This window comes from Carlito syrichta, unplaced genomic scaffold (assembly GCF_000164805.1).
Source record: "Carlito syrichta isolate Samal-C Ts95f unplaced genomic scaffold, Tarsius_syrichta-2.0.1 Scaffold316420, whole genome shotgun sequence".
Taxonomy (NCBI): domain Eukaryota; kingdom Metazoa; phylum Chordata; class Mammalia; order Primates; family Tarsiidae; genus Carlito; species Carlito syrichta.
The window spans coordinates 725,132-738,012 of NW_007260516.1; the positions used below are offsets into that span (position 1 = coordinate 725,132).

At 44.2% G+C, this 12,881-nt stretch overlaps 1 protein-coding gene across 5 annotated transcripts in view; it reads right to left on the minus strand.

Moving 5' to 3' along the window:
* NMRK1 (nicotinamide riboside kinase 1) overlaps window positions 1-12,881 on the minus strand; it is a 23,360-nt gene that overhangs the window by 2,955 nt on the left and 7,524 nt on the right. For 2 of the 5 annotated variants that reach the window (XM_021707171.1, XM_021707172.1), the window contains 4 exons: window positions 8,331-8,478; window positions 8,171-8,242; window positions 7,095-7,201; window positions 3,531-3,614 (listed from right to left, as the gene is read on the minus strand). In XM_021707171.1, coding sequence (XP_021562846.1) covers window positions 3,531-3,614; window positions 7,095-7,201; window positions 8,171-8,242; window positions 8,331-8,478 — 411 coding nt within the window. Of the gene's footprint in view, window positions 1-2,854; window positions 2,987-3,530; window positions 3,615-7,094; window positions 7,202-8,170; window positions 8,243-8,330; window positions 8,479-12,881 lie in introns of those variants that run through there. The other 3 variants (XM_008074364.2, XM_008074365.2, XM_008074366.2) reach the window with 3 other exon arrangements.

A 12,881-nucleotide genomic window follows, 5' to 3' on the forward strand; every position in this document is an offset into this window, starting at 1 on the left:
CCAGAGCCCAGCAGGTGGAGGTTGCGGTGGCCGGGAGCGGCCACTGCACTCCAGTTTAGGCGACAGATTGAGACTCCAACTAAAAAAAAAAAAAAAAAAAAAAAGATACAGGTGAGGAGAGGTGTCATACACATGGAAATGCACTTTTTTGTGGGTCTGCAGTACCCGTAAAAACATGCCAGCTGGTCAGGTGCAGTGGCTCATGCCTGTAATCCCAGCACTTTGGGAGGCCAAGGTGGGAGGATTGCTTGAGCCCAGGAGTTGGAGGACAGCCTGAGTAACATACAGAGACCGTATCCCTCCAATAAGTAAAAAATTAGCCAGGTGTGGTGGCACGAGCCTGAAGTCCCAGTTGCTCAGGAGGCTGAGGTAGAAGGATTGCTTGAGCCCAGGAGGTCGAGGCTGTGGTGAGCTGGATTCGGAATGGAACTAGTACAATTTACCTGAGCTACATGAAAGAAAGCCAGGTATGGTAGGTCAAAAATTTTGTTACAGAGAAATCCACACTGACTTATGCAAAAATTACTTACATAGAAAAGAAAAAGCCAGGTGTGGTGGCTCATGCCTATAATCACAGCACTTTGGGAGGCAGAGGCGAGAGGACTGCCTGAGCCCAGGGGTTTGAGAAACGTGTCTTTCATCTTTAACAGCAGGTAGATCATAATGCCAAACCACAGCATATGACTTAAGTTACTAAAGAACTGGACCCGAACACTGGCCATTACTGAGAAGACAGAGAGGTATGGGACTCCAGTAGCTGAAACACTCCTGGAAGCACCTCATTAGGGCCAGAAGGGGTAGTAAGTCTAGAGAAGAGACTCTGGCTTGTGGGCTACCATTTCTGAAGGTTGCGCTCCTCTCTCCAGCCCACGCCTGCTACATCCACTCACGTTGGTGCTCTGAGCTTTACAGTGGGAGGCCTGTCTTTCACCAAAGTAACAGATGGTAGGGTGGGCAGGTGTCTCTGGCAAGGATTATAAATTTCTTCAAACGGGTTCATGCCTACATAAAGGGTTGATCCTGAAATTAGGAGTGTTTAGGATTAATGAGCTGCCTAGTTGGAATTTATTGAAGATATAGGAAATTGAATTCTTATTGACAGATGACAACATGTGGACTAGGGCAGTTGCTTCTCACCCAAAAACAAATTATTTTCACTGTCAGAGTGAGTGATACCGTCTTCTCAGCTACTGATGGCATTTTGTCTGTGTTAGCCACAGGAACTCTTTCGAAGAGTTCAAATACAGCCACAGCTACATCTATAGTTTTATCCTTCCAGCATCCTTCTTCTGGTTTCTACCTCCTGCCCTGTTTTTCCTTTGGGAAATCTTTTAAAAGCAGGTCTTAGTGGGGATTCAATTACAAGATGATCTAGTCCTGGCCTATCAGAGTATGCCATCATCTGCCTGGCCATGGTGATTGGTTTGGCAAGACATGTGACCAAGATGGAACAATCAGTCTTTTTGGGGACTTTTCGACATCTGGGCTAAGACGGAATACTGCTTTAAAAAAACAAAAAACAAAAAACGAAAAAACGGCCAGCCTCCCACATGCTCTGCTGCCTCTACCCTCTTGCCTGGAACTCCAGCTGCTGGCAGTTGCTCCTGCTACCCCATGGGCTGGGCCAAGCGTGCCCAGGGCTGTATCTGCAAAGGGGCACCAGACAAGTGCAGCTGCTGTGCCTGATATCGGGAGACCCCGATCCCAGGTAGACACAGAATGACATGTACAAACCTGGTGGTGGTTGTTTTTTTGTTTTTGAATTGGAGTTTCACTCTGTTGCCCAGACTACAGTGCAGTGGCCACTCCCGGCCACCGCAGCCTCGACCTGCTGGACTCCGGCGATCCTTCCGCTTCAGCCTTCCAGGTAGCTGGAACTATAGGCATGCACTACCATGCCTGGCTGATTTTTGATATATTGTAGAGGTGAGGTCTCGCCAAGTTGCCCAGGCGGGTCTCGAACCTGCGGGCTCAGGCAATCCACACATCTCAGCCTCCAAGGCGCGGGATTACAGGCTGAGCCACCGAGTCCGACTGGTCGCTGTTTTTATACTACCCTGATCCATTGGCTTCATTTTTTAAAAAATGAACTATGTGACTGATAATAAAAGATGCTGACTTTAAAAAAATTGTTTACAATAAAATTTAAACACATGCAAAAGAAGGGAGAATAACATAAGTACTCAACACATAGCTCCAACATTTATCAACTCATGGACAATCTTGGAAAAGGATAAACTGTCTTTTTATACTGAGACTGTTGGTCCTAGAGGATGATGTTGCCAAGACATCACGTCTATCAGCAGAGAGAGTCTGACTTCAGAATAAACCCAAACAGAAAGTGGAACTGAGACAGGGCCCTGAGGACCCTATTTGAGCTCCTTAATCCAGCTGAGCCTGAACCCCCTGCTACCCTGTGCTTTTTTTTTTTGCTTAAGCCAGAATTAGGTGGCCATTTAATATGAAAACCATAATACCCCATAAATACTTTTAAAATCTTGTGTTTATTTTTAAAATATATGGAAAATAAAAATTTTACAGAAAATTCTTAAGGGAATAAAAGAAAGGGAAAAGTCTAGACATATTAAAACAAAATCATTAGCTTTTTTTTTTTTTTTTTTTTTTGAGTTGGAGCCTTATTCTGTTGCCCAGGCTGGAGGACAGTGGCACACTCATGGCCACCACAGCTTCGAGTGCTGGGCTCAGGTGATCCTTCCGATTCAGCCTTCCAGGTAGCTGGAACCATAGGCACGTGCCACCACACCTGGCTAATTTTTTTGATTTATTGTAGAGATGAGGTCTCGCCATGCTGCTGGGGCTGGTCTGGAACCCGTAGGCTCAGGCAATCCTCTTGCCTCTGTCTCCCGAAGTGCTGGCATTACAGGTGTGAGCCACTGTGCCCAGCAATCATCAGCATTTTAATTTCATTCTGCCCAAAGGATAATTCCATTCCTATCCGGGACAACCATCTGCTAAAAATTTTAAGCTAAGTAACATAAAATCATTAAGAAATGTAGCAAAAACAAATCATTTCACCCCTAAAAATCAAGAAAAATTATCAAGTGCCCAAACCCACATATAATCAGATTCTGAATTATACTCAAAGCAAAGAATGAATGAATGCAATCACTCCTACATTAGCATTCTTTTTTTTTTTTTTTTTGAGTCGAAGTATCACTTTGTCGCCCAGGCTGGAATGCAGTGGCACGCTCATGACCACCGCAGTCTCAACCTGCTGGGCTCAGGGGATCCTTATGCCTCAGCCTTCCAAGTAGCTGGAACTACAGCTGTCCGACTAATTTTTCTTGATTTATTGTAGAGACGAGGTCTCATCAAGTTGCCCAGGTTGGTCTCAAATCCCTAGGTTCAGTCAATCCTCCCACCTGGACCTCCCAAAGTGCTGGGATGACAGGCTTGAGCTACCACGCCTAGCCACATTTAGCATTCTGATGTTCCCTTCTTGGGTACATAGTGAACTAGTTTCCTGGCTGTTCACCCTCAACCATCCAATTTGACAGCACAATACTTACACTTTTGCTTTGTTAGTTCTTGTATTAGATCTTCATACACTTGTGAAAAGAGGTCCTCTTTAGATTTTGTTCCATCTAGGTAAACTAAGACAGGGAAAAGAGGGTAGCTCAGATACCAACAGGGTGTTGTTTTTTTTTTTTTGAGTTGGAGTCTCACTCTGTCACCCAAGCTGGAGTGCAGTGGCACACTCACAGCCTCGACCTGCTGGGCTCCGGCGATCCTTCCGCCTCAGCCTTCCAAGTCGCTGGAGCCACAGGCACTTGCCACCACGCTTGGCTAATTTTTTTATTTATTGTAGAGATGAAGTCTCGCCAAGTTGCCCAGGCAGGTCTCAAACCCCTGAGTTCAGGAAATGCTCGCACTTTGGCTTCCCAAAGTACTGGGATTACAGGTTTAAACCACCATACCCGGTCTACCAACAGGCTTATTAATACAGGATATTTGCTCTGGCACCCACATCTCTCACAATTGCCAAAAATCCCAGGATCACAACTTGAAAAGAAATTAAGAGCAATTAAAGAAAGAATTAGATCATAGCCAGGTATGATAGGTCAAAAGTTTTGTTACAGAGAAATCCACACTGACTTATGTGAGAATTACTTAGACAGAAAAGAAAAAGCTGGCTGTGGTGGCTCATGCTTGTAATCCCAGCCCTTTGGGAGGTGGAGGCGATAGGATTGCCTGAGCCCAGGGGCTCAAGACCAGCTTGGGCAACATAGTGAGTCTTCATCTCTACAAAAAATGAGTTGGGCATGGTGGTGTGTGCCTATAGTTCCAGTTACTTAGAAAGCTGAGGCAAGAATTGCCTGAGCCCAGAAGGTCAAGGCTGTGATGGTCATGAGCATGCCACTGCACTCCAGCCTGGGTGACAGAGTGACTCCAATTCAAAAAAAAAAAAAAGGAGAAACAAGGGAGAGAGTTAAGTGGCACGGTGCATATGGCACTTTAGAAGCACTGGTGCCTGCCCCAAAGAATCACTTAAGGCAGGAATTCTCCAAGGTACTTATACATCAGGGGTACCTGTGAAGCTTCTTAAACCATGCAGAGTCTGAGCTCTGCCACACATGTACTGGATCCAAATTCACCAGACTCAGAAGAGTTCTTTTTTTAGTTCGGGTCTCACTCTGTTGCCCTGGGCTCAAGCCACTTTCCTGCCTCAGCATCCTGAGTAGCTTTGACTACAGGCACGTGCCACTGCACCCAGCTAATTTTTTTATTTTCTGTAGAGACTAGATCTCACTATGCTGTTCAGGCTGGTCTCAAGTTCCTGGACTCAGGCAATCCTCCCAACTTGGCTTTCTAAAGTGCCAGGATTACAGGCATGAACGACTGTGCCCAACCCAAGATATGTATTTTAAACGTAACTGGCACAAGCAACTTTAGAGAAGAAATTGTCTAAGTTAAAGGATAGAAAGGGCATTCTAGTCAGAAAACAGAACAGGGAGGGAAGGATAAGAGAACTTTGCCTGTTAAGATAAAGATACACTGTGTGGAATGGGGAGGCAGGACCTGTGTGAGAGGTGAGATTTTATTTTATTTTATTATTATTATTATTTTTGAGTCAGAGTCTCACCCTGTCACCCAAGGTGGAGTGCAGTGGCACAATCACAGGTACCACAGCCTCGACCTGCCAGGCTCAGGTGATCCTTCCGCCTTAGCCTTCCAAGTAGCTGGAACCACAGGCGTGTAACACCACGCCCAGCTTATTTTTCACTTATTGTAGAGACAAGGTCTTGCCAAGTTGTCCAAAGCTGGTCTCAAAGCCCAGGACTCAGGCAATCCTGTTGTCTCCACCTCCCAAAAGGCTGGGATTACAGGCATGAGCTACCACACGCCACCAAGAGGTGAGATTTTAGAGCAAGGTTGGGTCTTCGTCTTTAGAAGCCTTGATGTTGGGCTGTTTGGAGATAATTCCAAAGACCTGGAGACCATGGAAGGTGTTCAAACAGGGCAAGGGCATGGTTAGATTTGCATTTTTGGTGAAAAGGGAGAGAAGGGTAACAAGAGGATGTCCCTCCAATCAAAGATCCAAGCTAAGAGCCTTAGCCTCAGCCCTGGGGATGAGCTCTGTGTCGTTCTGCACAGTTCTGACACAACTCCCTTCCTGGAGACCAACAATATCAAGGCCCCATTATTGTGAAAAGTGTCAGTTCTGACTACTCTGCCTTACCCAACAGCTTTCTGCCATCATTTCCGCCTCGAGTTCCACAGTCCAGCAACTGTTCTGAGCTCAGGTCCACAGGACCCAGAAGCTCACCTCCAAATGGCTACATTCTGTCTCTCAGGCACCTCAACCTCATATGCAAAGCAGACTTGCATTCCTTCCTGACAAATCTGCAATGCCTTCACGTTTTTCTGTTTTCTAAAATAACACCTGCCAGTTGCTGAGGTGTCTGTTATTTTTCTGCTTCCCCAAAAGCTATTCTATCATCCAGTTCTACTGAGTGCAAGCGTCCAACATCATACCCACTAAATCCATCCTCCACACAGACAGAAAGATCTTACTGAATAAGAACTTGTATCGATCGTAACCTTTTTAAAAACCTCTCTGCAGACCAGGCGTGGTGGCTCATACCTGCAATACAAGCACTTTGGGAGGCAGAGGGGAGAGGATTACCTGAGTCCAGGAGTTCAAGCCCAGTCTGGGCAACTTGGCAAGACCTCATCTCTACAATAAATCAAAAAGTTAGCCAGGCAGGGTGGTGCACACCTGCAGTTCCAGCTGCTTGGAAGGCTGAGGTGGAAGGTTTACCTGAGCCAGTGGGCCGAGGCTGTGGTGGCCATGAGCATGCCACTGCACTTCAGCTTGGCAACAGAATGAGACTTCTAGTAAAAACAAAACAAAACAAACCTCTCTGCAGAGAGCCTCTCACTGCTCATAGGATCATGACCAATGCCTTTAACTGTCCTATTGGACTCACGGGGTCTGGACCCTCCCTGCACCACCAGCACCAACTCCTTCCTTTGGTTTTTCTCTACCACAAAGCTTTCTCAGCACCAGGCTTCCTTCAGGTGTTCTTCATTCTTTCCTGGTCCCTGGTCTTCTCGTGTTCTGTACCCACCGTCTGAGGTGATCATTCATCTCCCCAACCCACATCTCTTTGTTCAGTTAAACCCACTGGAGTTTGGTCTAAATGTGGCTTCCTCAGGCAAGTGTTCCCTGACCACTGGGATCTGGACAGACCCCTGGAGCTTAGTGCCACTGCACTTACCATAGCTGGAAAGGACACGCTTGTGCAGCTGGTGCCTGTGACACTTGTTTCCCTAATACAATATCACCTGCATGAGTGTAGGTATCACCTTGTTCTCCAGGTGAGAGAGCCTTGGCCATGGAAGGTGTTCATTCAATATCGGTTGAATGAATAGCCATCCAGAAGTTGATAAGCTTTAGACAAGAGCCATAGAGAGAGAAACAGAAACCAGGAGAACCAGCAGGGAAAGATGGGGGAACCCACAGTGTTCTTGCTTAAGTGTCCCTTGATCATCTACACATTCTTTCTTTTCTATACTTTGAGGCAGATGACAAGATAAAGGTCTTGAATGGAGGAAGCAAAGGCACTTACCAATTTCCCACGTGGTGTCCTGCATTTCTTGTCTGTGCTTTAGATACATGGGCCACACGTGGCCATCAAAGTAACCTGGGGGGTCTGGAGGCTCGTAGGCCCGTGTACTATCAAAACATGTAGGAAACTTTATGTTGACAGAAACACACAATCAATAAAATAAAATAGTAATGGTCAGGATAATGGGAAAATCACTCAGCGATTCAATCTGAACAGGATTAACACTGTGTTCTCTAACTCAATGGCAGTTAGAAAGACAATAAAATGAATTTAGTCCTCTGATCCTAAAATTAACTTAGTAATTCAATATCATTCAAAATTCTCTCCTCCCCGGTGCTTTATAAAAGAATTAAGAAGCCGGAAGCAGTGGCTCACACCTATATTCCCAGCATTTTGGGACATGGAGGCGAGTGGATTGCCTTAGTCCAGGGGCTTGAGATCAGACTAGGCAACTTGGCGAGACCTCATCTCTACAAAAATTAGCCAGGCATGGTGGTACACGCCTGTGGTTCCAGCTACTTGGAAGTCTGAGGAGGAAGGATCACCTGAGCCCAGCAGGTTGAGGCTGCAGTGGCCGTTAACGTGCCACTGCACTCTAGCATGGGTGACAGAGCGAGGCTCCTACTCAAAAAAAAAAAAAAAAAAAAGAAAAAGAAAAGAAAAGAAAAAAAGGAAAAAAAAGGATTGAGAGAAAAATAGTTTAAGTAATGATAAAAATACTCATATGCTGGATTAAGCTTTAAACTCATTAGTGTTCTTTATAGCTTGAGTGGAATCCAGGTTCATTAACTTAAATTCATAATCAGCATGGGATTGCTTTATCTCAAGATTTAGAAGAAATGAGCCTGATATGAGAAACGAGCTTGATATGAGCCCCATTTCTTAGAGGAATAATTTACATTACTCCATGTGGGTGACCATTTATGAAAAAAGGTTTTTTTTCCTTGTGTAAAAGAGTTAAAGCTTCCCTTGGTTGAAAAATGACCTATACGTATTGCTCAGTAATGTTGTTTTCCTCATTCTTCCAAAATTCTGTCTTTTGAATTACAATCCACAAACATGATTTCAAAACTCACCTCCTCCTCCTCTTACATTCTTCATATGGAATGGTCAGAAAATAGCTTCTGTTCCAGATAGGGTCAAGGGGCCTAAAATAACAGCACATTTAGTTCATAAGGCTTTTTCTCCCATTCATTATTAAAATAATAAAGTCAACATTAGAGTAGTAATGCTTACTTATAATTAAAGAGAAGAAAGCCTTCGATGATTAAAATGGGAATTTCCTCAGCATTTTTCCAGTTTGTTGATACCAAAGAGTGTCTCGGGCTCTCCATCCAGCAGGAAATGGCTGACATCATTTTTTCCATGTTAAGTGCTTCTAGCACTTCAAACAAACACATGAAAATATGGAAACAATATAACAAAAAACTTTGTGATTACAGGGCTCTGTAAATGTATAAAATAACACCATTTTGTTTTTTTTCAAAAACACCTACTAACAAACACTGTTTTTTTTTGAGTCACCCAGGTTAGAGTACAGTGGCACAATCATGGCTTACCACTGCCAATACTTCCTGGGCTCAGATGACCCTTTTGCCTCAGTCTCCCAAGTAGCTGGAACTACAGGAGTGTGCTACCATACCCAGCTAATTTTTTTTTTTTTTTTGGAGATGAGGTTTCGCTATGATGTCCAGGCTGGTCTTCAACTCTTGGACACAAGCAATCCTTTCACTCCAGCCTCCCAAAGTGCTGTGATTATAGGTATGAGCCACTGCGCCTAGCCAAACATTTTTGTTGACAAATTTACACTGTAATGTTAATCCACTGGAATGTCTGAAACATTTTTATTATAGAAAATTTCAGACATATACAAAAGAGGAGAGTAAGGCACAATGAACTCCAATATCCTTTATTATGTTTGACAATCATAAATTCATGGTTAACCTTGTTTTATTTATAACTTCCACTCTCTGACTACACAAAAACTTAAAAATTCTGGAGGACAAAGTATCTTGAAATGCCAGGTGCGGTGGCTCATGCCTATAATCTCAGCACTTTGGGAGGCAGGGGGTTTTGAGACCAGCCTGGGCAACTTGGCAAGACCTTGTCTCTACAATAAATAAAAAAAATTAGCCAGGAGTGGTGGTGCCTGCCTGTGGTACCAGCTACTTTGAAGACTGAGATGGAAGGGCCACCTGAGCCCAGCAGGTAGAGGCTGCAGTGACCTTGAGTGTGCCACTGCACTCACACTCCAGCCTGAGTGATAGAGTGAGACTTCTACTCAAAAAAAAAACCAAAAAAAAAAAACCCTTTTGTTATTGATTTCTAAGTCAGTTCACTACCGCTTTTTTCCCTTTATTTTGTTTTAAAGATGTAGGGTACAAGTCAGGATTATGTACACAAGTGGTTTACATAAAGGTGAAGTTTGGGCCCCCCACTGGTCCTCAATTCCCCATTTTAGGATCAGGTACCCTTAGTGATGTTATATAGTCCTCCCTCCCCTGGCAGTGTCCTGCTACTGCCAATCCCTCCCTTGTAGTATTGTGATAAATATTCAGGACCCACGTAGGAGTGAGAACATGTGGTATTCAGTTGTTTCTTTTTTCTTTTTTTTGAGACAAAGTCTTACTGTCACCTAGGCTGGAGTGCAGTGGCATGCTCACAGCCACCGCAACCTCAACCTGCTGGGCTCAGGTGACCCTTCCACCTCAACCTTCCAAGTAACTGAAACTACAGATGCACACCACCATGCCCAGTGAATTTTTTGCTTTATTGTAGAGATGAGGTCTCGCCAAGTTGCCTGGGCTGGTCTTGAATCCCAGGATTCAGGCAATCCACCCATCTCAGTCTCCCAAAGAGCTGGGATTATAGGCATGAGCCACTGCGCCTGGCTCAGTTCTTTGTTTCTGTGATAGATCACTAAGTATGATAGACTTTAAATCCATATAAGTTGCTGAGAAGTCCATAATTTTGTCCTTTATGGCTGTGTAATATTCCATTGTGTATATGTACCACTTTTTTTTTTCAATTGGTTCACTTTGTCACCCAGGCTGGAGTGCAGTGGTATGCTCATGGCCAACGCAGCCTCGACTTGCTCGGCTCAGGAGATCCTTCCACTTTAGCCACACAAGTAGCTGGAACTACAGGCATGTGCCACCATGACCAGCTCACCTCTTGATTTATTGTAGAGATGAGGTCTCGCCATATTGCCCAGGCTGATCTTGAACCCCTGGGCTCAGGCAATCTTCTTGCCTCCACCTCCTAAAGTGCTGGGATTATACACGTGAGACACTGCACCCAGCCTATACCATATTTTTTTAATTCAGTTCACTTTTGATGGGCAGCATGGTTGGTACCATATTTGCTATGGTTACTATATTTTTTTTTGTTTTTTAAATTTTATTTTAAAGATGTAGGGTAAAGCTGGGCTCGGTGGCTCAGCCTGTAATCCCGCACCTTTGGGAGGCTGAAGCGAGTGGATTGCCTGAGCCCGCGGGTTCGAGACCCGCCTGGGCAGCGAGACCTCATCTCTACAATAAATCAAAAAATCAGCCAGGCACGGTAGCGCATGCCTGTAATTCCGGCTATTTGGAAGGCTGAGGCAGAAGGATCACCAGAGCCAGCAGGTCAAGGCTGCGGTGGCCGGGAGTGGCTGCTGCACTCCAGTCTGGGCAACAGAGGGAGACTCCAACTCAAAAAAAAAAAAAAAAAAAAAAAAAAAAGATGTAGGGTAAAATTTAGTATTAGGCAGATCAGCCTGGGCAACTTCGGGAGACCTTATCTCTACAATAAATAAAAAATTAGCCGGGTGTGATGTCACATGTCTATAGTTTCAGCTACTTGGAAGGCTGAGGCGGAAGAATCGCCTGAGCCCAGCAGGTCGAGGCTGTGGCAGCTGTGAGCATGCCACTATACTCCAGCCTGGGCAACAGAGTGAGACTCCAACTCGGAAAAATAAAAAATTAAAAAAAAAAAAACAGTCTGACAATTCTTGGAGTATTTTAGTTTCATTCACTTAACGTAGCTACTGATATATTTAAATCTACTGCCTTACTATTTTTTTTTCTTATTTTTGAGTTGGGGTCTCGCTGTCACCAAGGTTGGAGTGCAATGCCATGATCATGGCTCACTGCAGCTTTCACCTCTTGGGCTCGGGCGACCCTTTTGCCTTAGCTTCCTAAGTAGATGGGACTACAAATGTGCACAACCACACTTGGCTAATTTTTAAATATCTTTGCAGAAACGAAGTCTGACTATGTTGCCCAGGCTGAAATTGAATTCCTGGGCTCAAGCAACTCACCTGCCGTGGTTTCCCAAAGTGCTGGGGTTATAGGCATGGGCCACCACGCCTAGCCTATTTCCTATGTCTACCATTGTTTGATTTTTTTTCTCTATTTTTGACTTCTTTTATATTTATCAGCTATATTGCAATGCTTCTATTTCCTCTACAAGTTTGATAGTTATATATTGTGTATATATATATATATATATATATATATATATATATATATTTTTTTTTTTTTTTTTTTTTTTTTAGGGATGAGCTATCACTCTGTCACCCAAGCTGGAGTACAGTGGCACAACCCTAGGTCATGGCAACTTCGAACTCCTGGGCTCAAGCAATCCTTCCACCTCAGTCTCCCCAATAGCTGGGACTACAGGCATGTTCTACCAAACTCAGCTAATTTTTTATTTTTTTTGTAGAGACAGGGTCTCTACAGGTCTGGGTGCCCAACCTGATAGTTATACATTTGAAAACAATAAAACAATTTATTATTATTTTTGAGTCGGAGTCTCACTCTGTTGCCAAGGCTGGAGTGCAGTGGCAAGCTCATGGCCACCACAGCCTCGACCTGCTGGGCTCAGATGATCCTTCCACCTCAGTCCTCCAAGTAGCTGGAACTACAGGTGTGCACCACCATGCCTGGCTAATTTTTTTATTTATTGTAGACATGAGGTCTTTCCCAGGCTGGTCTCAAAACTGCTGGGCTCAGGCGATCCTCTCACCTCCGCCTCCCAAAGTGCTGGGATTACAGGTGTGAGGTACTGCACCTGGCCTGAAAACAATTATTTTAGTGGTTATAAATATTTTTTTTTTGAGTTGGAGTCTCACTCTGTCGCCCAGACTGGAGTGCAGTAGCACGCTCCTGGTCACCACAGCCTCGACCTGCTGGGCTCCAGCGATCCTTCCGCCTCAGCCTTCCAAGTAATGGGAACTACAGGCGGGCACTACGATGCTCGGCTAATTTTTTTTTTTTAATTTTAGAGATGAGGTCTCGCCAAGTTGTGCAGGCAGGTCTTGAAGCTGTGGGCTCAGGCAATCCACTCACCTCAGCCTCCCAAAGCGCTGGGATTACAGGTTGAACCACCAAGCCCGGTGGTTATAAATATTTCAATATCTCCTTGGCTTGCCTTAAATGCACACATTTACCTGTAAAGTTCAAATTTTTCGATAAGATAGATTCCCAGATATGGGATATTTGAACTCATAGCATGAATATTTTAAGGTCTTTGGGACATGTACCCAATCTTCTTTGCAGAAAGACTGTACCAATTTATACTTCCATCTAATGTTTATGAGAGTTTTTGCTTTATTGAGCCCATGCCATAATTAGAAAATTATCATGGCTTTAAAGCAAACCTTTGTTTACCTGATAAGTGGGAATGAAAAGGAATTTACAATTCTTTGAGGTTGGTTTTTTATTGTATGTTTATTAATCAAATAAATTGCTGCTTCTGTAAACAGCTTATTCATATCCTTCGACTGTTTTCTTTTTTTTTTTTTTT